This window comes from Equus caballus, chromosome 12, assembly GCF_041296265.1.
Source record: "Equus caballus isolate H_3958 breed thoroughbred chromosome 12, TB-T2T, whole genome shotgun sequence".
In the NCBI taxonomy this organism is placed as follows: Eukaryota; Metazoa; Chordata; class Mammalia; order Perissodactyla; family Equidae; genus Equus; species Equus caballus.
In genome coordinates this window covers 11,224,797-11,252,768 of record NC_091695.1, presented here as the reverse complement: position 1 = coordinate 11,252,768, position 27,972 = coordinate 11,224,797, and the positions used below count along the sequence as shown (strand labels likewise).

The window sequence follows — 27,972 nt, the reverse complement described above, 5'->3', positions numbered from 1 at the left end:
CTAGGTGCTTTGTATACACACTGAGAACCTGAAAAGATGTGATCACTCCTGGCAGCCCCGAGTGTTGGAGAGGTCGGATCTCTATGTGTGAGCCATTTCCTGTGTCCTCATTCTTCCCCCTTCAGGTCCCCTCCTCTACTCTCTGTTCAGAGCAGTGCTCTAAAGGGTGCGTTGGAGGTTTTACCGACAATAACACCAGGTGTATGGGGTTCTGTTTGCGTAATGTGTTTTGCTTATTGTAATCTCTCTCAGTCCATTAGAGCTGTGCACGGAGCTTCACCTCCTCTTGGATTTCTTCTATATTTATGGGGAGGGGGGGATCCAGTACATCTTCCTTCTCCTCCTTAGGAGCGTTCCTGACAGTGTGTTCATGTGAGCAAATTTGGCTTAAATGGGTGGGCCTGTTACATTAACCCAAAGAGTGCAGGATGCCATTCAGGTATGTTTGTTTGGCCCTCACAGTCTTTCTTAAAATTTCATTTTTTTCCACATAAATCCAGATTTCTGGATTCTATTGAAAAAAATTAGAAGTTCTGGCCTGCCTTCCCACAGAATAACAATCAGCAGGAGTTGAGTAGCTGTTGCCCCTTTTAGTCGAGGCGTGGACTTTCTTTGTGCCTTAGTCTGCACTGGGTTGACTTCACCCATTTACTTCCAGTGTTTTGTGCTGGTTACCATTGCATTAGCTCAAGCAAAATGTGTTGACGGCTATGTGTAGACGAGTACATATTTCCCAAGTGCCCTACCACTCAGCTCCACCAGGGGGAGGCAGTGGACATTGCCGTCCCCTCTCCTCTACCCCACCCACCCTGCCAAATTCACCCACAAGGGGCTCCCCTGCTGGCTGTAGGCTGACATGCTGACAGCCCCCTCACCTGAGAAGCTGCCTGACTTTTTAATAGCAACAATTAATAAACTCCTCCTCAGTTTCCAAAGAGGGAAAGTGGGGGTGCCCAGCTTATTTGCTGGCTGTGGCACACTTTAGTGAGCAGATCTCTGTTATGTCAGGTTATGCAGGATGAAAGCAAGCTTCCTTTAATGATAGACCATGTAAAATCTTGGAGAAGAATGTCTGCACCTCTCCCTGTGAGCAGAGCGCCTTGGACAGAGGGGTGAGTTCCAGTGAAAATGCACTTGATTTGGGTGTCACCTGCCAGAAAATGAAAATCAAGTTAGACCAGGAGTAGAAAATTATAATGATAAAGGAATCAAAGGCTGAAAGTATGACTTGTCATAGAGAGAGAATTGCAGCTTAACATGTGCCCTCTTCCTTTGCTGCATCAGAGGCCATAAGTGTAAATCATTTTGCCTCTTTTGCTTTTTTCCTCCCCTACAGGTGTTCACATATGTTTCTTAGTTTTCCTCTAGCTCCCTGCTGTCTCCTTGGATCGTTTCACCTCAGCAAGGTGGCTTTTATCCTTTCCTTTCTTTGTTCTGATGGTAAATGTAACCTCCCTCCTCTTTTTTTTTTGGTCTTTTTTCTTTTTGTTTCTTTTAAAGATTGGCACCTGAGCTAACGTCTGTTTCCAATCTTCTTCTTCTTTTTTTTTCCCTCCTCCTTCCCAAAGCACCCCCTGTACATAGTTGTATATTCTAGTTGTAGGTCCCTCTGACTCTGCTATGTGGGACGCCGCCTCAGCATGGCCTGACTAGTGGTGCTAGGTCCGCCCCCAAGATCCGAACCAGCGAAACCCTGGGCCCCTGAAGCTGAATGTGCGAACTTAACCACTTGGCCATGGGGCCGGCCCCTGGTCTTTTTTCTTATTGTGATAAAAAACACATAACATAAATTTACCCTCTTAGCAATTTTTAAATGTACAGTATTGTTAAGTATATGCATATAGTTGTGCAACAGATCTCAGGAACCTTTTCTTCTTGCTTGAGTTAAAGGCCATATTCATTAAACAATTCTCTGTTTCTCTCCCCTCATCTCCTGGCAGCCACCATTCTATTTTCTTTTTCTATGAGTTTGATTACTTTAAATACCTCATATATGTGGAATCATGCAGTATTTGTCTTTTTGTGATTGGCTTATTTCATTTAGCATAATGTCCTTAAGGTTCATCCATGTTGTAGCATATGACAGGATTTCCTTCTTCTTAAAGGCTGAATAATATTCCATTGTATGTATATACCACATTTTCTTTATCCATTCATCTGTCGGTGGACATTTAGTTCACTTCCACATCTTGGCTACTTTGAATAATTCTTGAGTGAACATGGGTGTGCAGATAGTTCTTTGAGATCCTGTTTTCAGGTCTTTGGGATGTATACTCAGAAGCGAGATGGCTGGATCATATGGTAGTTCTAGTTTAAATTTTTTGAGAAACCTTTAAACTGGTTTTCCTAGCAGCTGCACCATTTTGCAAACTCACCGACAGTGCACAAGGGTTCCAGTTTCTTCACGTCCTTACCAACATTGTTTTATTCTGGCGTTTTGACAGTGGCCATCCTAATGGGCATGGGGTGATATCTCATTGTGCTTTGATTTGCATTTCCATCATAATAAGTGACATTAAACATCTTTTCATATGTTTGTTGGCCATTTGTATATCTTCTTTGGATAAATGTTCAAGTCCTTTGCCCATTTTTTAACTGGATCATTTGTGTTTTTGGTATTAAGATGTAGGAGTTCTTTATATATTCTAGGTATTAACCTCTTATTTGATAAATAGTTTTCAAATATTTTTTTCCTATTCTGTAGATTGCCTTTGTACTCGCTTGTTTCCTTTGCTGTACATAAGTTTTTTAAGTTTGATGCAGTCCCGTTATCTATTTTTGCTTTTGTTGCCCGTCTTTTTGGTGTCACACCTAAGAAATCATTGACCATTACAATACCATAAACTTTTTCCCCTCTGTTTTCTTCTAGGAGTTTTATAGTTTCAGGTGTTATGTTTAGGTCTTTAATCCATTTTACATTAATTTTTTTTATTTGAGTGCATAATAGTTTAGATCATTATGAAATTTCAGTTGTGCATTATTTCTTGTCTGTCACCACGTAAGTGCTCCCCTTCACCCCCTGTGCCCATCCCCCACCCCCTTTCCCCAGGTGACCACTGAACTGTTTTCTTTGTCCATGTGCTACTTTATATTCCACATATGAGTGAAATCATCTGGTGTTTGTCTTTCTCAGTCTGGTTTATTTTGCTTAGCGTAATTCCCTCCAGGTCTTTCCATGTTGTTGTAAATGGGATGAATGTGTCTTTTTCTGGCTGAGTAGTATTCCATTGTATGTATATACCACATCATCTTTATCCAATCATCGGTCAATGGGCACTTGGATTGTTTCCATGTCTTGGCTATTGTGAATAGTGCTGGGATGAACATAGGGGCGCATATGTTACTTTGGATTGTTGATTTCCAGTCGTTTGGGTAGATACCCAGTAGTGGGATGGCTGGGTCGTATGGTAGTTCTATTTTTAATTTTTTGAGGAATCTCCATACTGTTTTCCATAGTGGGTGCACCAGTTTGCATTCCCACCAGCAGTGTATGAGGGTTCCTTTCTCTCCACATCCTCTGCAACTTTTATTATTTTTAGTCTTAGTGATTATAGCCATTTTAACAGGTGTAAGGTGGTCTTGGTGTAGTTTTGATTTGCATTTCCCTGATGATTAGTGATGTTGAACATCTTTCTATGTGTTTATTGGCCATCTGTATAGCTTCTTTGGAAAAATGTCTGTTCATCTCCTCTGCCCATTTTTTGATTGGGCTGTTTGTTTTTTTGTTGTTCAGTTGTGTGAGTTCCTTATTTATTATGGAGATTAACCTCTTACTAGATTTATGATTTGCAAAAATTTTCTCCCAGTTGGTGGCTTGTCTTTTGGTTTTGTTCCTAGTTTCTTTTGCCTTGCAGAAGCTCCTTGGTCTGATGAACTCCCACTTGTTTATTTTTTCTTTTGTTTCCCTTGCTTGAGAAGACATGGCATTCAAAAAGATCCTTTTAGGGGCCGGCCTGGTGGTGCAGTGGTTAAGTGCGCATGTTCTGCTTCGGCGGCCCCGGGTTTGCCAGTTCGGATCTGGGGTGCAGACATGGCACTGCTTGCCAAGCCATGCTGTGGTAGGTGTCCCACATATAAAGTAGAGGAAGATGGGCACGGATGTTAGCTCAGGGCTAGTCTTCCTCACCAAATCAATCAATCAATCAGTCAATCAAGAAGGAGCTCTTTTTTTCTTTGAACTTCTCCAATTTAGTGTCTTCCCAGTTAAGCACTCTTTCTTCTCTGCATGCTTTTCTGATTCCTTTTTATACTTACCTCTTATGAATTCTCAGAAAGAATTGAGGCAGAAGCTGAACTGGTTATTTTCTGTTCGCTCCTTGAAGGCAAAGGACCATTGCTGTAATAGGTATCCTAACAGCGTTGCTGAATTTTTAGTCCTTCATAGAGCCACTAAATTTGGTACTGTTTTGGATGTGATAGGGTCAGAAGACAGAGGTAGATGTATCAGAATGTGTTTATTGTGAGATCTTTGGCTGGTGGTTCTCAGAGTGTGGTCACCAGACAAGGAACATCAGCTTCTCCTGTTAGAAATACAAGTTTCTGGGCTCACCCCAGACCTGCTGAATCAAAAACTTGAGTGGGGGGCATGCAGTCTGCATTTTTAACAAGCTCTCCAGGTGATTTTGATCCGCACGAAGTTAGAAAACACTCTTTTAGACCATCTAGGAACTCTTTACCACCACCTCCCCCTCCCCCACACCTCTGTGTACTAAATCCCTTTGCGTGACCGTCAGCTTTTATTTTTCCTTTTGCTCCTGTCCCCTGTGATGCAATGCTGCTTTAACTGTCAGTGTCCTTAGGTGGTCTCTCTCCTTGTAACTTATTCTAATGGAAAGATTTGGAGTTGAGCAACGCTGGATTCAAATTCTGGCTCTCTTGTGTCACCTGGGCAGGTTAAGTAGCCTCTCTGAACCTCAGTTTCCTCAGTTGTAAAATTGTGTGAGGATTAAATGAATTAAACATCAGTTGCTTTTTCAAATTTAGGTCAAGAAATGTCTGCTCTTTTCTCCCTTTCTCCATTATTACTTTGCTCAAAAAAAAACCACAAACTTTTGCCTGATACATTGCCTGCAGGTCAGTTTTTTTTCTGTCTGTATCATTTCTTGGACTTCAGGCTTCATGGGGTATCCGTGAAATCTCACCATGTAAAATTAGAGTAAACCGAACACATGAAAAAGTGAAGCGCCTTGTAAGGGAGGGTAAGGAATGGCTGTTGTGATGGGGCTGCTGCTGGTTACTCACTTGCAGCAGACACAATGAGGTTCTATTTTAGAAAGTTCAATAATTCAGAAGGTAGCCTGGTCCATAGCAAGGGAATAGGATATTATTTTCATTTTTCCTGCACTCTTTTATAGTGATTTGTGCAAAAGGAACTGGGTCCTGCCTCTTGATAAGAGAGGAAGCACAGATAACCTTAATTTCCCATATTCTAGGGCCACCTTCTACATTGAGAGGGAGCCATCCGGAGTAGAAGTGTGTTTCAGAACGACGGAGAGCCTGATTGGGATAGCTAGGAAAGCGTAGCAAGTCTTTTGAAATTGACATTGACCCTTCCAGCCAGTCCCAAGACCTTGTGCTTTGGGCAGAGTGAGCAAGTTTGCACTGAGTTTTATTGTTTCCAAATGTCTTGTTTAGTGGGATTTTTCCTTTGATCACCAAGGTTCCTTTAAGTCCAAATGTGATTACTTTAGGCTGGTAAGCCAACTTTATGGGCTTAGTTCTAATGCAGCTGTTGTGGCTAGCTTGAAAGCTCTACAAGTCAGGAACCATTTCATTCGTCTGTCGATGCATAACAAACCACACAACTTAAAACCTTAGTGACTTAAAATAACAATTTTATTGACTTTCTTTGTTCTTTGGGTAGACTGGGCTCAGTTGAAGTTTTTCTGCTGGTCTTGCTTGGGGTCTCTCTAGAGTCATCTGGAGGCTCCGCTGAGACAGCTAGGCCTCTCTCGCTCTCCATGTAGTGTCAGGGACTCCTCTCTCCATGTGGCCTCTCTAGCAGAGTAGCCTGACTTCTTACGTAGCAGCTTAGGGCTTCCGTAAGTGACAGTTCCAAGAGGGACGGGATGGAAGCTGTGAGTCCTTGTAAAGGCTTGGCCCAGAACTGGCACAGCTTGCCACATTCTCTTGTTTAAAGCACGTAACAGACTGGGCTAGATTCAGTGTGGGAAGAGACCGCACAAGGGCAAGAATACCAAGAAGTACGTTTCTTTGGGGTCCATCTTTAGAGACCAGCAACTACAGGGACCATATCTATTTTATATACTAATATATACCCAATAGTAGACACTTAATAAATATTTGTGGTTTGAATCAGTGATTGGATGGACCAACAGACGGATTGGTGGATGGGTGACTGCTTTTGTTGGTGTATTTGGGTGAGGCTGATGAGATTCTTAGGGCTCAGATCCCATGTTTATGCCTTTACAGTACCCATCTTTCAACACATGTCTTTCTTTCCAAGAAACCACCTTTTTAAGCATAGTGACTTGAGTGGCCAGAGTGCCTCATGTTCCCTGTAGACACTTTGGGAGTTGTAATCCAAGGAAGAAAAAGTTGTCACTATTTACTGGACTATGTGCTGGCTGCCACACATATGTTCTTATTTAATCATAACACCTTGTGAAGTAGGGATTTCTCCTTAAATTTGGATGCTGATGATAATGAACTTGCCCAAGGTCACACAGCTAGTAAGGGACACAAGATGGTGAATTTAAACTGCAATCTGATTCTAAAGCTGAAGCACTGACTTCCTCATCTATTAGTTATTCAGAGTTCCTCTTGGTTGGTCTCAGACCATTAGTATATATCAGAGGATTTCTCAACAGCAGAACTATTAACACTTAGGGCTGGATCAATTCTGTATTGTGAGAGGCTGTCCTGTGCACTATAGGATGTTTAGCAACATCTCTGGCCTTCACTTACTAGATAGATGCCAGTGCACTCCCCCCAACCCAGTTGCAACAACTAAAAATGACTCCAGACATTGCTGTATGTCCCCTGGAGGGAAGCCCCTCCCATTGAAAACCACTGGTGAGTTATTTCATAATTTGCTGTCCTTTGACCTTGCTGTGTTTTGAATATTGCATCTCACAAGGAACTGGCAGTGACTTCAAAGCATCTTATTCTTATTATAGTTATGATAGTATTGCCTGGTTCTGATGGTCTTGAGTCATGCCTTTCTCTCATTGCCTCTCTCCTCTTTTGCTTTGTCTTCTTGCTTTTGTCTGGATTCCCCTAAATAAAATGCAGCGGGATAAAGTGGTGTTTGTAAGGACTTTTTACACAGGTATCGATTCAGCAGGCATTCAGATCTCTGAGATTATAACCATTAGTGCCAGTGAAAAGAAGGCAGTTTACATCTTCTGATTATAGTCTGGGGGGAAATGCATAATATTTAGCAAGCTGGGAATTAAATGGCTTCCAGGTTCCACAGGGTTAATCTTCAGGGTATTACTAATTGACATGCCGGAGGACACTAATGTGCAGTTCTTTTGGGGAATGGGGGAGGAGAGTGGAAATTGCACTTTCTCTACTAATTATTCTTTAGGTGTCGTTTATGACAATTTCATGTTGTCTAGACAGAGGGAAATGGTGGAGAAATTATTCCACTGGAGTCAAATGCTGAGTCCAAAAGGAGTCAGTTAGATTGCTGAAGTCAGGATCAGGATGGAAGGGCAAGTAGTATACCCCCCGAGGCAAGTCAGTGAAAATCAAACGTCACTAGGAGAAGCAGTTCAGAGTGAACCCGTGATATGAGAAAAGTGATTATACTCTGAGCTTTGTGTTAGCTCAAGGCTAACAATGGATTGTTTGGGGGCCCAGCTGGAGTCTCTGCTCTCTCGTCTATTTCTGTAGACTCCAGAAATCTCACTGCTTGAACAGACATGAGCCAGGAAGGCTGCCTCTTTGCCTCTGCTTCGTAAATGCTTCAGCCCACTGTGCATTCCTTTTTCTTCATTCTCTTGTAAGGCTTCATTTACTCACTCTTTGTCCTCCTGATGTTGGCCCTAAGGTTTTACTTCATATTATAGAGTACAGTGTTTGCAGTATACCAGGGTCAATGGTCTGTCACTTAAGAACGAATGGCCTTGATCAAGGGTTTTAGAAATTTCAGGTCAGGAATATGAATGTGAAAAATCATCTAAGAAGAAATGTACAGGTTTGCTGTTATTGAAGCGGTGAATGATTCTACCAATATATTCTTTGTAGTATTAGTGGGTCTAGACATAGACTTGTTTTGGAATTTTGTGTTATTCTAAATAAAATTAGCTGAGAATTCAGGATTAAATTCTCTAAAGCTCTTCTTGATTTTGGGGGAAGCCAGTCAATTGGGATGCACTCCTGCCTCTTAATTAAAGTCTAAGCCTGTATGTCACAGCTGCTGCCTGTCGGGGTGTGTGCACATGTGAATATCAGAACTGGCCGTTGTCTTTGACATGCTCTTACTCATCATTTGGTGAAAAGCCTCTGGTCTAAATTCCTAGTTTAAAAAAAAAGTCTGTGGTCTGGGAGCCGACCCCCAAGTCTCCCAGAGAAAATGGATTTGGAGACAGAGTAAACATGTCCATGTAGGTCACCTTGGGCCTTTGAGTGAGTTTTTATTATAAATTGAAGTTTTGTAACTATAGTGTAATGTGTTGAGGATATACAAGAGCCAAACATATTGCCAACCAATCGTTTTATACTTGTATTAAAAATAACCACCCACCAAACAGCAGAGGATCAGATGTTCCCAGAGGGGTCTGGCTGATTCTTCAGGCAAGACTTTTGTATAGCTAGATACACAATTGCACACCACTTATGAATTCTGTTTCCAGCTTCTTCCCTTCTGGTGTCTGATTATGTTGTGCTCTGATGTTTTGCCATTTATCTCTCACTGCACAGAGGCATTGAGGAATATGTTAATGTTTTGTAAAGATGTTTTAAAGCTTTTCTGGTGAAAGACGTTGTTTTGAGCCCCGTGAATTGTTTGTGCTTGATGATAGTAAAATAAGGCCGATCCACAGACAGGCACTGTGAGCTCCTTCTGTAGTATGTCTGTTTTTTCCTGACATCAGCCTTTTAGCAGTGCTGCCTTGCCTTGGTCCACCCCAGAGCAGGGGCAGGAATTGCCTGCCAGGCTCTGCTGGCAACTGCCTCATGTGCTGCAAGTGCACCCCTAGAAGTAGGGGGCCCTGCAGCGATCAGATGAGTGCCTATCGTTGGATAACTTAAACGATAATTGCCAGTGTGTGAAATGGGGAGGCTTCAGTGCCTCCGCGTTACAGCAGAGATGTCAATTTGGAAATCATAATAGAGGTGTCGTTTCAGAACACACAATTATTTTTTACAAAGAATAAGGGCTTGTCATCTCCCAGCCCAGGCATGCGCCAAGGCATAGATATGGGGCTTGCAGAGCAAGATTCAGAAAGGAAAGAAGGCATTTAGTGCATCCAAGTTTCTTTGGCCCCCTGCCCCTTCTTCTCCCGAAAACATTGCCCTCTTTCCCCTTTGAGGTCTCTAGGCACTACCCCATTCAGGAGCATCATTGGTAGTTTCCCAGGCAAGTAGCCAGCCTCTGACTTTATGAATTAATAAGCCTCCCAGGGACTAGGCTGCCCTGCATTTATCAGGACAACTATGTCAGCACTTTAACCTGAGCAGCTTAAGTGACCAGAGAGATGAAGGGTGATATAAGCAGTTTCTGAAAACCTTGTTCCTTCGGGAATTTTAGCGTGAGTTTTGGACATTTGGCAACCTCGTCTGAAAGTCACAAGGTTAATGAGGGGCAATCAAATATGTCTTCTTGCCTATTCTTCCAAATCTAGTTAGGGCCGCTGACGTATTCACTTAGTTATTTATTGGTCTCCTATTACATGTTAATTAGGATGTGAGTGGGAATAAAAAGATGACTTGGATCCAGTACCTGCTTTCATGTAGCTTGTAGTTCAGTAGCTGGGGCGAGACATACTTAAAGTAACTGCAGTACAACGTGACTTAGGAGAAGCCCTTTTTTTTTTTTAAAGATTGGCACCTGAGCAACAACTGCTGCCAATCTTCTTTTTTTATTCTTCTCCCCAAAGCCCCCCAGTACATAGTTGTATATTCTAGTTGCAGGTCCTTCTGGTTGTGCTATGTGGGATGCCACCTCAGCGTGGCCTGACGAGTGGTGCCATGTCCGTGCCCAGGATCTGAACCGGCGAAACCCTGGGCCGCCGAAGTGGAGCGTGCGAACTTGGCCACGGGGCCAGCCCTGGGAGAAGGCCTTTTAAGAGAGGTTTCAAAATGCTATGGGGTGTTGGGGAAGAGAGGGTGAACTTTTGCCCGGGAGAGTCAGGTATGTGAGCTTTGAAGGATTTTTACAGGCGGAGATGGGGAAGAAGAACTTTCCAGAAAGAAGAAATGGTCAAGCTAAATACATAGGTGAGATAGTGAAGGTATGTTTAGTTTAGCTAGAGAACCTATAGTTCTCAAAGTGTGGCCTGGGGTCCCCAAAGTCAAAACTATTTTTATAGTAATACTGAGACGTTCTTTGTCTTTTTCACTTTTATTCTTTCGCACGTATACAGTGGAGTTTTCTAGAGGCTACATGATGTGTAATGAGGTTATCACTCTGATGGCTAATGGAGTGTGTCCTTGTGTATTAAAAATTTCTCGGTTTTAATTTCAAGTATAGTAAATATTGATAGATAAAACCCATGTAAACAAAAGCTCTTTGGGGTCCTCAATTTTTAAGAGTGTTAAAGGAGTTCTGAGACCAAGTTTGAAAACCACTGGGCTAGAGCATATAGTGTACCCAGGAGGAATGAGAAATTTGGCTGCAGAGCTTTGGATGCCAAGCTGAGGAATTTGGATTTTATTTCCTAGGCAGAAGGGAGCTATTAGTTTGGGTTTGGCTCCCCTGAACTGAAATAGCAGATGTCACTCAGACATCAAAGCCAGGATGGGAAATTACTGTTTAGGCCTCGGGTACTGGTGGCGTCTTAGCTTCTAGGAGCAGGTTTTCCATTATCAGTACAGGTCACAGAGTTGTGGCAATTCATTGTTTCCAGTGATTGGAGGAGAGCTAAACGTGTTTAAAGTTGGCTTTAGGATACTGATTTTCTCTGTGCGCTGACAACTAGTTAAAAGAATATCTTCAGGATATGATTGATTACTAAGGAAGAGTTGTCTCTGGCGTGTTTCTTCTGTCTGAATTTGAAACAAAGCTTCTTTTCTTTTGCGTGACCCTTCTCATCTGCCCTGACAGCTTTGCTCTTTTCCAGTGCTGCTTCCACTATTTTTGATTGTTTTCTTTGTCATCGAAGGATACAGCGGATTTGGGGAACTCCGTTGCATATACTCAGGGTATTAATCAAGGAAGGAAGAAATATTTGTAGTCATTTAAAATGCTAGGAATTTTACAGCTTGAATTGTGTTCCTATTGACTTAGAATTTTAGCGGGGCTTGATACTCATTTTTGATAGTGTGTAATACTTTGATTTCAAGTTTTCTGTTCCATTCCTTAGTGTCTCCACCTTATCTTTCAAGGAATCTTATGTAAGCAAATATTTTAGAGCAAGGATGGGCAAATTTTTTCTGCAAAGGGCCAGGTAGTAAATATTCTAGGCCTGTCCCTATCCAGGATTACTCAACTCTGTCTTCCCAGCTCCAAGGCAGCCACAGACAAGATGTAAATGAATGAATGTGGCTCTGTTTGGATAAAACTTTATTTACAAAAACAGGCAGCTGGCCCAGGGCCTATAGTTTACCAAACCTGCCTTAGAGAATTAGGGCAACTTGCTGTTAGAAGAAATCCTTTTTAAGAAGTGTGTAATTCTTTTGAAAATGAACGGTTATCTCTTTAGTTTTTGGTGGTTTACTTTTAGATTTTTGTATATTGGATGTTTTTAATTTTTAATTTTGAAATAATTTGAGACTTGCAGAAACGTTGCAAAAATAGTACAAAGAATACTCTTTATCCACATTCTCTAAATGTTAACATTTTGCTACATTGCTTTAACATTCTCTCTCTTTTGCTGTCTATGTATGAGTGTGGTTATACTTTTATATATTTATGGGTTTTATATTTATATTTTACATATTTGTGGATATATTTTAAATAATGAATTTTCTTAAAGTGGTGTATAGTTTGATAGAGCAGTGGCCTTCAAACTTTAAAAAAAATTCCTCCGTTAGTAAAAGACTTTTGAGCAATCCCTGTGTGTGTGTATCAAAATAGCACAACCTGTGGTGTACCTCACCTGGATACCACTGCTATAGAGAATGAACCAGGCAAGCTTGCAAAGAAAAGATTTTTGTTTTTTTCTGTCACGGCTTCAGTGACTCTTTAAAACATTTCTGAATTGAGATTATAGGTCAGAATGATATGGTAACTTCAAGCTTGAACATGCTTGTCTGAGCCCTTCCTGAGTCCTACCTGATTTCACATTGTTGAATTGCATGATATCTCGTTAGGTCAAGTCAGATTTGCGGTGGCCAGAGCAGAAGGCTCGCAGCTGCTCTCCCGTTCCGTTTTCTTTTTTTTTTTTTTAAAGATTGGCACCTGAACTAACATCTGTTGCCAGTCTTCTTTTTTTTCCCCTTCTTCGTCTTCTCCCCAAAGCCCCTCCCAGTACATTGTTGTATATTCTAGTTGTGAGTGCCTCTGGTTGTGCTGTGTGGGATGCCGCCTCAGCATGGCCTGATGAGCAGTGCCATGTCTGTGCCCAGGATCCGTACCGGTGAAACCCTGGGCCACCGAAGTGGAGCACGTGAACTTAACTACTCAGCCACAGGGCCAGTCCCCCATTCCATTTTCTTATGTCATTTCTCCATTGATGGCTCTTTGCAAGAAGCTAACTGGAGGAGAGAAAGATCTTTCTTTGAGGTTCCTAGAAATGGTGGCGATGTTTACTCATCTAGTAGCTCCCATTCTTTCTTCATTCAATACCAATTGCAGAAGTCTTTTTTATTCCTTCAAATAGCGTTTGTGTTGTAACCGTAGAGAACTTAATGTTTCATCAGTGATATGTGTGTGGGGGTACCATTCGTAGTCATTGGCTCTCCTGGTTTTGTGTATCAGCAGTTAAAATGCCATATATATATGGCTTGCCAGTCTACTGTATTGTCTGGGGAGCAAATGGTGCCAACAGATTGTGTCGTAAGTAGACACAAGGGATGCATGTTCCAAAAGAACCTCATCAGGGACCCTCCAGAGACAAAGCTTAACATTTTGGTTTTACTCTGATTTAAAGAAGCCTTCCTAATTAAGATAGGAAGTTAGGGTGGGAAGTAGACTTTGCAGGATTATAAAATGGAATCATTAAAATTGAAATTATCTAATCCAAACCCTTCTAAAGTTATCTCTCTGAATCCTCTCACTGCCTTGGCATAGTAGGGGGGAATACTGGCCTCCTAACTTGCCAGGGTCATTTTCTAGGCAGAAGTACTTAAGAAGGATATATCTTGGTCACTCTGGAGGATGCTCCCTGCCGAAGGCCCTCTGCTTACTAAGCAGCCATTTGGAGGGGAACAGGACAGGGCTCAGTGACATTCAGGACTCACTCCACAGCCCTCGGGGGTGGAACAAGCTTCTGGGTATTTCAGGACAGCCAGCTGCTCCCAGATCTTCCTTCCCTTCTTCAGCTCCCACCCAACTCCTATAGAACTAATTTATTCGTAATGAATAAGTAATGAATTCGTAATGATTGAGATGGCATAAATGTCCTGAATAGATACTCTTCTCACAATTTCGCTTTTCTTCTTTCTCTAGTCGGTGTACCTCTCCTACTCCTACCTCTCACAAACATTCTGTATTTCAGACTCAGAGACATGCCTTGAGTTTATTTCCCCCAAAGAAAGAAAAAAATCCTAAGAATTAAACTGTCGCACAATTGTAAGATGCATCCCAATTTCAGAGACATTGAAATGTGGAGGAAAAAGTGTGTCTTAGAATTGATGAAACAGCATTTCTGCTGCTGTGAACAGTGATATCATTGAAGATTCAGGTTTTCAACCAGAGAGATGTATTTTATTGCTTTCTTCTTTTCCTCCTTGGTTACATTGTATCCTTTCCCTTCAATGGTAGAACTATTTCAAATGTCTTAAATGTGAGGGTTACAGGCCTTGTCCAGATAGAAAACATCATTTAACAATTGCTTGTCCTGGGCAGGGAAGGTAGCAAGCCAGGTTGACAGAGCCTCTGCTGTCTCTCTTCCCCAAGCTGTTGGGGGCAGTGCTTCTGTGGGCCAGTTGCTGAGATAAAGTGACTGCACATGACTATACCTAAAGCCAGCTGGTTTTAATAACAGTGAATTAAATTAACTCAGTTGGAGAAGATTGGTAGCTGCTGTCCTTATCCTGCAGCTCTGCTTTAAAGAAGAGTCTGGCAGGGAGCTGGAGGCCTGTTCCCGGGAGAGCCAGGCAAGATGCTGCTGGAGAGGAACAATGTGCGTTTCTTTCTGAGACATTTCCTTTGAAACGTGCTCTATGGCAGGAGCCTGATTGGCTGCCAAGGCTCGTTTGAGTTGGGAAGCAGTGTGGCAGACATGGCAAACTGGGGGGTGCCTGGGCCATGTTTAGCGGATGTATTTTAACTGGCCCTTGCTGTATGAAAAGGGAAAAATGTTTTCGCTAAAATTTAACTAAAAGAGATTTCTTGTGAAAGGCCAGATTTCTGGCTTCTCTTAAAAAATAGGAAGAGCCAGCAATACTGAGCCCACGTTCTTGCTTGGACCACGGTGGATACCTGGAAGGTCCTGTGGTATAGCATGGCAGTTTGAAATTGACAGACCTTTGCTAGACTCCTAGCCCTATCACTTAATAGCTGTGTGCCACAGGGGAGTATACTTCTGGGCCCAGTGTTCTCATGTATGTATAGTAATGCCTACCTTTCCAGGTTGTGGTGAGGTTTAAATAAAGAAATATATATGAATTACTTATATTTGCCTGGCACCAAAAATGCTCAGTAAAATGTGTGTGTATCACGCATGATCAGTTGAATTTATGATTGGTGTAGATTATATAAGTAAAGATTTTTGTCGGTTGTTAAGAGTGCCCGAGGAGTACTCTTCCTCACAAAAGGTGTGGGCAAAGCAGACTGATTAGAAGATAAGGGGATGTGGCTTAGCTTGACATGGAGGAACTGAACACCAAGATAAATGTTGGCACTACGTGATAATCTCTGGGTATGCCTAATTTTTCCCTCCTGTGTTGATCCTAACCTCCTATTTGTCTCCTGGAGGTACTGCAAATAGAAATAAGATCACGTCTCTGAAGCGCTTGTTCATTTCTCACTGAAGAGCAGTATTCAACCTGATACAGCGGCCGGATCCAGTGTGGGAGCTCTGTAGCTCTTCATTTATTTATGTCTCTAAGTATTTACCTTGTAGGAAGGGTGTGATCCCAGATAACAGGTGTTAGCTAGCTGCAAAGGGGGATGTTATTTATATCTCCCCGAATTTTTCCTTATGAATGACCTCTGAGTTGGTAATTGACAGGGATTATTGCCATTTTTTTAATCTCTGCTAGGAGGCTGCTGGAGTCTTCCCTCATTTCATTATCCCGTTATGATGGAGCAGGATCCAGAGAGCACCCAATTTACCCAGACCCAGCGAGGTAAGGCCAAAGTGAGAAATGGCACTAGGTGGGGGGGAGGGGCTCCCCTTGGGGTTGCCAGGCTGTTGGAAGCCCCATTCTGTGCCTCTCTGGGCCTGGCGCTCTTTTGCTCTTCAGTTACAGTTTTGAGACAGGTGGTTCAGGTGATTGGGGAGTATTGCAGGTAAGTGAACAGAGCCTCTGGTGACAGAGGGTTATGATTGAGCTCTTGTTCTTTGGGGCTCATTTCTTTAAGTGGGGCACTAGAGGGGGAACCCGAGGAGGCCACTGGCAGAGTCACAGGATATTCCTTTTCTGCTGCTAAGAGAGGCTTTTGCCATTCAGATGGCTAGCCAAAAGGGAAACAAAAGTTTTTATTAGTAAGGAAGTTACTTACAAATTAAATAAACAAAAAATCCTACTTGCTCTCATTTGAGAGAGAATTTAGAATATTCAAAGGTAGAAATCAAGTGCATTCACATGTTGAATTTTTGGAGAATACTTGAAAGAAGAGATGACTGACAAGGGTAAATGAATAAAACAAGTTGGCATTTTATTAAAATGCTTGTTTTACACCGAGTAGAAGACTTTGGAAAAGTTCTTGAGGAGATTAAAAAAAAAAACACTAAACATTCAAATGAGTTCAAGGCCAGCCTTTACCTGATAGTGGTAGCTGAGGACCAAGGATGAGGTGTTGAGTTGATGTGTTAACATTTATTTATAGAGAGCAGCTCCTTGGGCTTGTCACAGCCAGACTTAGTGATTTTGTTAATGATCTAAAAAGGGGATAAACCTGCACATTATTTAAGCAATAGCAAAGCACACTGTGAGTCTCTGCCGAAGGAAAAGGGTAGCTTATAATGGTGGGGTTGGCAAGTTAACAGTGTAGGTCAGATAAAGCCAAACGACCTTTGCTCTAGATTAAGAATTTCAAGTGTGGGAACCTTCAGGCCAAGTTGATTCCGGGGATAGTGAATGATTTGGTTGTTGCCACAGTTATGCCATGATACCGAGCATTCTTTCTGAGGTGCCGGGGAAAGCCTCCCCATTATCCTCTTACTTCCTTGTCCACACCCTGGAAATGGCAAGTCCAAGGCTCAGGGAGCATGGAGAGGGACGACTTTAGCTGATGACTAAAGCAGGCAAGTTTATGTTAGTCTCTGATCATATTTGAAAGTTATAAGCCCTAAATGGGAGAAGGAAATTTTTTGCATGAATCAAATACTCTGAAACACTGAGCTAGAGAACTTCTTGCTATAAAACAGTGCCTTTTAGGACAGCAATGGGAGTCTCATCCCCAGAACCTTTAACCTGACAAAGTTTGACAGTGATTCTTAAAGACCATTATTTGTCCTCCTTTCATGTAATGAATTTGTTATTTATTCCTACTCAGATCTCTTTATCACGGAGAGTGTCATACATTGTGGTGTTGGTATTTTCATATTTTCCCTTTGAACACAAAACAGGCTTTTTTGGGAGGGGAAAATATTCTTCCTTGAAGAAAACTTGAAGATTTATTTAAACATTTAAAATTTTCACTGGGAACACTTTAGGGTTGGGTGATTTATCCAGCTCTTCTGTGGGAGGGTCATTGTTACGTCATTACCGGTTAATTTCTTTTTCCTCTTAGTCCTCACCTTACACAGATGTATATGTCAGAGCCATTGGGAGACAGCTCATCATTCAGATCCTTAGCTTCCCTCTGAATACCTAAAAGAATGAGGCTAAGATGTACTTGTATTTAATAATTGTGCCAGGAATCCTTTTTAACCGTTGATGCATAGTTTTGTAGCTCAGGGAATTCCTGACTTTTAGTGAAATTAAACAATTGGGGTTACCTAGTGCTGAATCTGTGCCCCTACATAAAAGGGCCATCTTTATTGTTACTGTCAGCACCAACATTATTTCTGCCTCTATCACCAATAATATTATAATTTTTCCATTAGTTAGGGTAGGCTATCAACTGAGGAATGAGTGTACTCGTGGTCATTTTTCAGAATCAATTCCAAAAAAAGATTTCATCATTCTCCTCTTGAAACTTTTTTTACATTCTTTTCTAGGCTGATTGACTTGAGAATTTAGCAATGGTTGATTTCTACTGGAAGATTTCTGTATATTTGATAGATAGAGGAACAACTCAAGAGTATTGATTTGTGTCTGTTGAAAATTTAGAATTCTTGATTCATCGTGACAAAATGCACGGGAACAGGGACTCAAACAGATAATAAAGTTCTCAGTGCAAGTTGAGACTTCTGAGAAATAGTTCTCGTACTCCGATGATCTTGGCCAAGGCATCTGTGCATCCCATGCCCACCTGCTACGTAAAGATAATTTGGATTCAGGGGTGCCAAATGCAGCATATTGTTTCATAACACAGACTTTTGAGATCTAAAGATTGTCAGCTGGCATGCCTGGGAATTCCATTTTATGCTTGGCCGGAAGCACACTCCGTCAGATGACAGACATTTCAGAGGCAGGCGTAGTTCCTCTACCAGGTGACCTTGGCCTGAGTCAGTAGAGTTACTGGGGATTTGGCCAGAGATTTTGCCCAGGGTGATGAAACATTAGGCAGCAAGATATTTGTAAATACTTTTCCTACAATTCGCATATAACTATTTTTATTTCCGTTCTCAGTTTTTCCAGATTTCCATTAAAAAAAAAAGTTGCAAGCCTTTTTCCTTTTCTATTTAGACATTATAGAAGTTAAGGTCTCCAGGAATCCTCATTAGGATTGTGGTGTTTCCTTTTAGTTTTTTGTTCTCATTACATAAATATATATTTTTATATCCATATTCGTGTATACATACCATTCTACAATTTTTCTCCCACTTAAAATTTTATTTTGGAGGGCTTTCCTTGTGCATATATAGGGATAATTTATTCTTTTTAATAGCTACATAGTGTTTCTTTGTGTGGATGTAATTTATTTAATATGTTGGTGGGCATTTGCTGTTTCCCAGTTTTTCACTAATTCTGGCGATGTGCTTATGTGTATATATATATTTTTGCATCCTTGTCTGTTTCTGTAGGATAAAATTCCTAGTGGAGTTGTTGAGTCAGTGTGTGCCTCAGGCAGGTTTTAGGTCTGGAAGTTTTTTAGTAATCCACTTAATGTTATCATATAAAACATTTTTCTGTTATTGTTCTCCCCCTTTCTCAGTTCACAACCTCAAATTATGTAAGCGTTGTGAAAGAAGGAGGAAAAACTTGAGAAAGAAGGGAACGTGGCAAATTGTATGGGACACTAGATGTTTTCGTGGAGTGTGAAGACACTAGGCCGTAGTTGGAAGAATATAGACCTAGATGAATTATTTACTGAGAATAGCCATACTGAGGGAGAAGAAAAAGGAATGCCTGTGCTTTCTGTATTGCTCCGTGCCCATGTAGCCTCTGATGCTCTGTTGTAAGAAAGAGAAAAATCTCCTTTTTTTTTTCTGTAGATTTTCTGTTCTGAATATATTTTACTCTGTCTCTATCCTGAATATTTTCTCTTTGTTGCAGTTATCTATGAATAATCCGGGAAGGAGAGATAAGAGGTTCAAAGAGATAATTTTAAGGAGCTAGGACAAATCTGGGGCTATGTATATTTGTTGGAGAAGGAAGGAGTTCTGGTGAAGATGATGCCTGTAGATGCCTTTAGTCATCTCAGGTTTGCCATCTCCTGGCCTGTTTTCTTATCTATGAAATGAAAGAAGAGATGACCTGTAGATGATGCCTTGGTCCCTTTCACTTCTTACATTTTGAGTGTGGATCATTGAGGAAAAGCTGTGAATCTGTATAAAGGGTGCCCTGAGAAGCTAAAAGAAACTAAAAAGAAAGGTCCAGTGTTACCCTCTTGGGAGGGGGCAGCTGTTGATCAGATGATGACTGATTAAACAACCTCTTTGCCTTATGTCAGAACAGAAACTCTGGTGGTAGTCTGATAAGCATATTGTGCAGTACAAACCTCCTGGTGAGTTAAATGCCCTTTATTTTTCGTGTCTCTGGAGTTCGCCTCGGCAGGGAGACGCCATGGGAGAGCTGGATTTCCTGCCTCGCACAGTGTTCTCCACATTAGTGCTAGTTTGTGTTTGTCCATCTCTGTCTCTCTCAGATTATCTCCTGCTGCATACTACGCCCAGAGGATGATCCAGTATCTCTCACGGAGAGACAGTATTCGCCAGCGCTCCATGCGCTACCAACAGAACCGTCTCCGTTCTTCCACCACCTCCTCTTCCTCAGACAACCAGGGTCCATCAGTAGAGGGAACCGACTTGGAGTTTGAGGACTTTGAGTAAGTACCTCCTCAGCTTACTTTCTTCCCTCTCCTCCCAAGCTGTGAGTGCTTCCAAGTTGGCCACTGTCTGAGCAGCAGTGGTCGACACTCTTGCTTTGAACCCCTGAGTTCTTATTTATGAGTAATAGGATGGGGTGAGGAACAGGGTTAAAATGCCCAGGGCTCCCCGCTCTGGCAGTTGCACTGCTGATTCACCAGAGCCTGTGGGAAGAGACGGCCCATTGGGCCCCAGGCCAGACTGGGAGAAGATGGCTGCTGCTCTTTAGGCAACATTTTTATTTCCCTTTCATGAACAGTGACTGGGGAAATGCTTCTCATGGACTGTCTTTGTAGCACCAGGGAGGCAGAAGGGCTTGTGTTTCTTCTCTTAAGCAGAGTAGGTATAGAGATTAAAAATAAAGAAAATACCCGGATTTCCCTAAAAAGCATCTTCTCTTAGTACCCTTGATCAGACCAGTTCTTGGAGGTCCTACTCCCTTGCCTAAGCTTTCTCACTCTCCCCCGAGTAAAGATCCTTTGAAAGTTGCCTGTCAAATTAATATGGCGGGTTGAGAGGTGAGTCCTTGCTCTGCTGGTCTCTGAGTGGTTGGTTGTGGGGTGGGGGTGAGCTAAAGGAGCACGGTCAGCTCCAGGCTCTAGAATTCCAGCTCCCCAACCTTGCTGCTGGGTTTTGCAGTCTCTGACCTGCTTCTCCTGACCTTTCTAGCCATTCTTTATGGGTTTTTTCATCTTGAGGCTGAACTTTCCTGGCTTGTATCAAATTGGACATTTCGCTCGTTTTGATTCTTATATTTTGATGTTCTCAAACATGCAAAACAAGAGAGAGAGAAGGATGATTAAGCATTTTTTCCCCTCCTTTTTTTCTGGCAGTATTGGAATAGGACAGCCTGTCGGTTACTTTCCCTCCCCACCCCCCAACCCCCATCTTGACATAACCTGGTCAGGTTTGGGATCTTAAGAGCTCTTGCCTCCCCTCAGCCTTCTTCCTCTGCAGTGAGCTGAATGGCTAGTTCCCCAGGAGCCTTGAATTTCAGCAGTGCTGTATGGTGTGTTTGAGGAATCTCTTTGCCAGAGAGGATTGAGAAGGGGGGAACAACCTTGGTCCCAATTTGCCTTCCTGATGCTGGGGTTAAACACACTGGCAATTGTGTACTTGGAAGCAGAAGGAAGACTAAGTGGGAGGTTCATTTGTCTGAGGAAGATGTAAATCTGAAAGAAATGCAGAGATGCCCTGAAGCAGCTGTGGTGTGGCCATGGAGCAGGGGTGGCAGTCCTCTATCATCAACTAGGCGGGAAGAGCCCAGCTCCTCTCTGACTCTCAGCGTGTGTCATTCTGCCTTCTGTCCTCTCTAGGGCAAGGTGGATGCGTATACCGGCAGTGAAGGGAACAGAGTCTCCACTCCCTTAGCCAAGCAGACACCTGTAGTGAAATATGGTCCCCTGTAGATAATGATTATTTTCCCAGCACCAATGTCTATTCAGGGGAGCACTGTCAACGTACACGCTGAGGCTGCTGGGACTTAGTGCTTCTGAAAAGCCTCAGTAATCCTGTGGAGCTCTGGGCGTTAGTGCAGATTGCATAGCCCTCTCTCCGTGCACGTCTGGAAGGCTGTGTTATCTCTCTGCAGTGGTGAAATGTGGGGCTCGTGCCTTTGAGCTGTATCTTGCCTCGTGACTTGTCCTTCACAATGGAGTTCTGGGTTAGTTTAAAATGTTCTGTTCTCATCTTACCTTCTCTTTCTTCTGCTACCACCTCCTCCCTTCCCCTTCCTACCCCCTCGATTTTCCTGTGTCAGACTGCCTCCTCCTGTGCTCCCCACGGCCCACCTGTGCTCTCACCTCCCCCCTGGCTTCAGCACGACCTGAATTTACATTGCCTTCTTCACCTTTCGTGCACTGACTTACCATTGTTTGTTCCTAGGGGCCTTGTATTGCTCCCTGATTAGTAACAATGGGCTGCTTCTCTAACGCCCCTCCAAAAGTCCCTCCCTGGGTGTTTGCTTGCTTTTTGGGCTGAGACAGACTGTAATCTTGTTTTTAATGGCAGCTGAGGATTAGTCACCTCAGTATTAGTCCAGGTCTTCTAGTGAAGGATGTTGCTGGCTGGCTGATACTAATTTACCGTCTGTGCGTTCTTTCTGTCTCCTTCCCTGCCCTCCTCCCCCCACTGTAAACCAAGAGCTGCTTGTGGTTGCTCCTCTTCTCTTAGTTCCTGGGTGCTCTGAGGAGGGAGAGAGTGAGAAATTAGGGAATGTGCCAGCCCGTTTTAATTTCTTTGCCTCAATCTTTTTCCTTAGCATTGATAACTAGAAGGAAAGTTGGAGGCTTATACAGTCATAATTTATAGTTCTTTCAGGAACAGGGAAGCAGGTAAGTTAGATAAGGCCTGGAATGCTTAGGCTTAGGGTACCATTAAGAGAGGCTGTTCTTCTCCTGGGTTTCTTCACCTTCACAGCATATGCCTTTGCCACTCCACTTCAGCCTCTTCGCTCTCCTGCCGTTTGCTAAGTTGTAGATCATTTTGCCATTCTCTAGCTTGTCCCATCCAGGTGTATATAGTCCCCAGAAAACAAAAGGAGCCATTGCCCAGATCCCATCTTTTGTGATTCTCTTCCATCATCCATTGAATGAAAAATATCAGCTATAGTATTTTTCATATGTATACTAATTTATAACCTACAGAGCATTTGTAGTTTATATAAATGTTAATATATACAATATATACATTTGAAAATCCTGTTTAATCCTTATAATAACCCAATGAGATAGTTATTTACTCCACTGTGATATTTTTCTAAATGAGGATACTGAGACTTGACCAAAATCAGACTTGTCTAAGATTAGAGACTAGAAACAAACATATTTAATATCTGACTTCTATTGACCTGAAGATTTAGAAACCTTTAAAAATGGTGTACAACCGTATTTATTATTGAGCCCTTGCTCCATGAGCTTGCTTTGAAACAAGACTATCTACATTTATCTCTAGGGAGGATAGCTTTGAAGGTTGGTCAGCATCGGGTTAAATTTTCTGTACTTCTGTGGTTTAGATTAATGACCGTCCTCCCAGGCAGGCATCTTCTCCTGCCATTCATCTCTGTCTGCGGCGAGAATTGAGGCTGCATGGTCCCTGTGTTTATCAAAATGCACAAACAGGACATCCAGAAACCTGCCGTCAGGAGGTCTGTCCTGAAGCCCTGAGCATCTGTCTTTGCATAAAGATGTTCACAAGCAGGGTAAAGGTGTGACTGCCCCTGACATTGCTGTCTGCCTGCTTTTGAGCCCAGACCACCTGCTAGAATGTAGATAGCAAGTAAGCATTAGGAAAATTCCCATTTTCATTTTCACCATTCCTCTGGAAAGTGGGAAGGAGGTTTTTATGAAGCCCAGGGTGAGTGCTGTGTCCCAATAGTTGTTAAGGCCTACAGAAGAGATAGTGTTATGTGACTTTATGACTTTTGTTCCAGCTGTCCCCAACCCCTTCCTCATTTTATGTTACTCTGAATGTAATTGTAATCCCAGAATCGTCGCCAGCTCATGTTCCTGCTTTTTGTAACTACTTTGCCTTCCAAGACAAAGGATACCCTGAGCTAGTAACAGAGCTGGAGAAGCTTCCAATTAAATCTGTCACAAATATCTCTACCCTGCATGCTGGCCACTGGGAAATTGTTTTTTTTTCTTTTTAATAAAGATTGGCGCCTGAGCTAACAACTGTTGCCAGTCTTTTTTTTTCCCCCCTGCTTTTTCTCCCCAAATCCCCCCAGTATATTTTAGTTGTGGTCCTTCTAATTGTGGCACATGGGATGCCGCCTCAACGTGGCCTGATGAGCAGTGCCATGTCTGCGCGGAGGATCCGAACCCTGGGCCGCCAAAGCGGAGCGCTTGAACTTAACCACTTGGCCACGGGGCCGGCCCCTGGGAGATTCTTGACTGTTGCTGGCACGGAAGAGAGCAGGTCCTTTATTCACAGCTGTAACACTGGGCTGTAGTTTGGAAAAACATCTCAGTGAGAATTCTAGTCTTTCAGCCTTAAGATGAAGTGTCTTTAGGTCTATTACACTTATTTTCTTACTTCTTCTAATTTATCTGGTTGTATTTGGGTTTCCTTTACCTTGAAATCCATATTGTGACCATATCTGCAGCGATATTTCATTGTGAGTATGACAGTCATTTCTGGGTGCCAGAGATGAGTTCTGGTTCCTTAGTTTGGCATGATCTGTTCTAGCTGTACCACATACACATGTACAGAGCAGCCTCATGCAGAAAGAGCTTCTCCTTTTATGGTCCCCTTGCTAGCACCTCTGGCAAGGGAATCATTATGAGTTTTCTTGGTGTATGTTGTAGCTGAGGCGAGTTCTGAAGGCTGTCACTCAGCTCTGACATCTCATTGGATGTGGCACAGGAGAAGTTGCTTGCCTTTAGTTCATAATTTAATATTCATCTGCCCTTTTGCCATAACTGAAATTTAGTTGAGCCATGGCAAAGAAAATATGTTAGAAACCAAGCACTGCTACTTTTATCATTTGTCTATAGGTGAAATCTTGACGGCTTTGCGAGACTCTCCTGCTTGCTTCAAGTTCTCATAGCAAGAAATTCCAGTAGCATGAAGCCGCGTGTCCTGGTAGTGCTTGCTCCTGCTCTTTCTTCTGTGCCCGGGATTTCCAGGACTCCTGTGGGAGTCAGTGACTCCTGATAACAAGTTGATAACTTGTAGCCTAGAAAGGAAAGGGTAAATCTTTGCAGGGGGACGTCGTCTACTTCATTTTGAAATGGAGTTGCCTTTGTCTCTTCCTTTGACATACAAACTGTAGACTTTTTGGTATTAGAAGTGCAAGACAGACTCTAAGGAAACACTCTGTAAAGTTATTATTCTCTTTACAGACTGGAACCTACGAAAGCACTCAGGATCCAACTCCATTTGTTGAGTGGTGGTATTGTACAGAAGTAGTTCTTAAAGTGGCATGAGAGAAGACACTGTTCTCTTCCCTTTTACCAGAAAGTTTTAAATAATTTCAACTACTTTATTTTTGTAGTGGTTGGTTATTTTTACAAAGTGGGCTTATAAAAGAGAAAGGCGTAGGTCTTAAAATAGGACCTTCTCTAGGTGTATTTGGGAGAGAGGCAAATAAATGCACATAGAAACGTGAAACAGTATGGAGTGTTTCAGGAATTCCCTTGTTGATAAGTATGGCTAGACTCAAAGTCCGAGATGCGTGGCAGGAGATGAGCCCCAAGAGTTTGAGTGGCACCAGATCTTTAGAGTCTTATGTGCCTTGCGGTGGAGGTGAGCTTTATCCCGTAGGTGAGAGGAGGTCGTTGGAGAGTTTTAAGCTATAGAATAACACAATCAGATTTTTACGTACCATCTTACAAGATGGACTAATAAGGTCCTACCGAATTATACGGCAGCACTGTGTGCAGGGAAGAGAGTGTTTGGAAAGATGTGAGAAGGCTTGATGGGTTCATCAGGCTATGATGAATTGATGTGGCGGATGGGGTAGGGAAGGAGATCGTAGACAAAGGGCGGAGCAAAAGCCCGGAGACAGAAGATTTACAGAATTTATTCAGGGACTCTGAATAAATTTGTGGCTAGAGCTGTGGAGTGTTGTAATATGAGAGAGAAGATCTGAAAGGCCTGAACTGTGGAGGGCCTGGAATGCCTGGCTGAGAAGTTTTGACTTTATTTTTATCTGGGGGCAGCCATTATTCAATATGTATTTCAAGCAGCCAACTCTTGACAGCACTGGTTAGGGTGACCTAAAGTGGCAAATGTATGAAAGCAGGAAAACCAGTTAGAAAGCAGTGGGTGAAATACAGCAGAGAACATGTGAGGACTTGAGTATTGGGTCTCAGAGGCCTTGGTGTTTTCTAAGAGTGGGGACTGTTTGTGAATGTTCCCAGAGGAATGAGCTGTCTGAGAGCTCAGCCGTCACACTTCCTACTTCTCAAAATAAAATGTTGCCCAAGTCCTTCTTTGCGCTTACTGGAACCAATTTTGAACTAAGTTTATAAAACAGCAAGTGACTTCTAGAACAGCTGTGATTGAACTGGGATCACTTGTCAGTGCCTGGGTCAGTGCCTGCTGGCCCCGTGGCCTGACAGCTCTGTCTAGGGAATAGCTCTGAGTCCTAGTTTTGGCTGAGCGTGTGATTTGTCATTTGATCGTGGGTAAGTCCCTCCCCCGCCCTAGGCCTCAATGTCGGATCTGTAAAATCACATTAGATAATCTCTGAAGTTTATTTTAGCCTGAGAGCTAAACTAGGAACTAAGGAACTAACTACCTTAGAAGAATTTCCCTTGTACTCAGCAGAGGTAGAATAATTAAGAAAGAGTCTCCAAAATGTGGGGTAACTTCCTGAGGGTTAGGAATAGGATTTCTGGTACCTGAAGAGCCCCAGTATATTTATAAAATATATGCCTACCTGAATGCTAGCTCTTTACTGAGGATTTTGAGCCTATTGCTTAGAAATATATAATATTGCTTGGCAACTTGAGAATTAGTACTCTTTGGCAAGTAAAATACATATGAATATTTATTATGAGTGATGCAGAAGAAGAGAAAGAAAATGGAATATGTCTGGATTATGCTTGGGCTCAGAATAGGAAAATACAAAAGGAAGAATTAAATAGCCAGGAGGGGAGAGAGGGCAAAGGAGGACGTCACCACTTAGAGATATATATTTATTTTTTTAACATAAAATACACAATAGGAATGTGGATTTGCATAATGTACGCAGATGAATTAAAGGTAGACTGAGGAAGGAGTGGAATTTGTACATGGTAATTACCTGTTATTGCTATTCCTTGGAGGAAAATTAAGCTCTGCAGTTCCGAGAGACCTCTGCTATTAGGTATACCCTGTAAATGATGTCAGCTGGGCCTGGGCCCGCCTCCCAAAAATCTAAGCCCTTACACATGTGCACAGTCCTTGGCAGTAGAGGCTGCACAGTGTTTTCCTAACAGCACCCAAGTAAGGAAGGGACTTGGCCAAGATGACTGTGTCATCCAGGGACAGGAATACCAGCTCGGCCTTCTGTGGTCTGGAGATTGAGTAGAAACAGAGGAACATAAGGAAACAGGTATTTTTTTAATAGTCTAGTTTTCAGCAAAGTCAACTGTGTATTGTCAAGAGGGCAGTGGCCTTTTGAGCTTTTTGCTGCAAGAGCTTCATTTATAAAAGCTCAGATCAGGGCCGTTTGTCGGTGAGGAGTAATGACAACCCACCTGTCTGGTCAGGACTCAGACAGCAGTCTGTAGGTGTGTTTTTCATTCCTTTAAATTACAGCCTGTCTCTGAGGCGATTAATCCCAGGCATTTAGCAAGAGTTGCTGCTGTGTTTCTCCCTTGTTCCAGAGATGCATTTTCTTGTATTTGGCACTTGTCTTGGATGCTTGATTGTTTGAAGGATGTTTTTTCCTTATGAAATCATTTACAAGAAAATCTTATTTTTTTCACTCTCCTTCCCAAATTATCCCTCTGAGAGTTAATCAGAGATGCACAGAGTTCAACAACTGGAAAGGCCCTTAATAACTGAGCCAGCCTCTATCCTGCTGGCTTAAAGGCAGCTTCTGGCTGATGAAATTGATGAGGATTTCTTTGGTGTTTCCCTGAAAGGTATTCTGGTGAGAAGGAGTCCTCCTGTGAAGAAGGAGCAGGACCAGCATATTTGCATAGTCTGGTCTTCGCTGTTTTTTTTTTTTTAAGCCCCCCCTTGAAAAGGGTGCAGGCTATGTTATGTTAGGCCCCAGGATTTAGCACCCTCCGCTGTTCCTAAGGTGAACTGTCTCTCTGGGTCTGCCTTTCTCCCACTGTTTGTCTGGCAAACATCTTCCAGTACACTCGTATTCGGTCTCTACCTGACTAGTTTGGCCTCCTTCATTTTGTGGAGCCTTGCTTCGTGCTGATCTTGTATCAGCACTGAAACGAGTGGCAGAGTCTGTGCAGTTTTCTAAATACATTATTTTAAGTACTTTTAATTCCTTTGCTCTTTCCTTGCAACTTTTACCACTCTCTCTCTCGAGAGCCCCTTGCTTCTACTCCCCCAACCCCTAGCCCCGAGAATATCCTATGCATTGAAATTTGTTTCCCCGTCTAAACTCCTTATTTCTTAATCTCCCTTCTTTCTAGCCTGTAGA

At 42.5% G+C, this 27,972-nt stretch overlaps 1 protein-coding gene across 32 annotated transcripts in view; it reads left to right on the top strand.

Annotated features, from left to right (window-relative positions):
- AMBRA1 (autophagy and beclin 1 regulator 1) overlaps nucleotides 1-27,972 on the top strand; it is a 157,876-nt gene that overhangs the window by 42,615 nt on the left and 87,289 nt on the right. For 14 of the 32 annotated variants that reach the window (XR_011423858.1, XR_011423860.1, XM_005598067.4 and 11 more), the window contains 2 exons: nucleotides 15,496-15,582; nucleotides 19,655-19,834. The exons of 4 other annotated variants lie outside the window; for them this stretch is intronic. Coding sequence is in view for 24 of the 28 variants with exons in the window: in XM_005598067.4 (XP_005598124.1) it covers nucleotides 15,496-15,582; nucleotides 19,655-19,834 (267 nt within the window). In the remaining 4 variants the exon portion in view is untranslated. The remainder of the gene's footprint in view (nucleotides 1-15,495; nucleotides 15,583-19,654; nucleotides 19,835-27,972) is intronic. 14 more of the 32 variants (XR_011423859.1, XR_011423861.1, XM_005598071.4 and 11 more) reach the window with 1 other exon arrangement.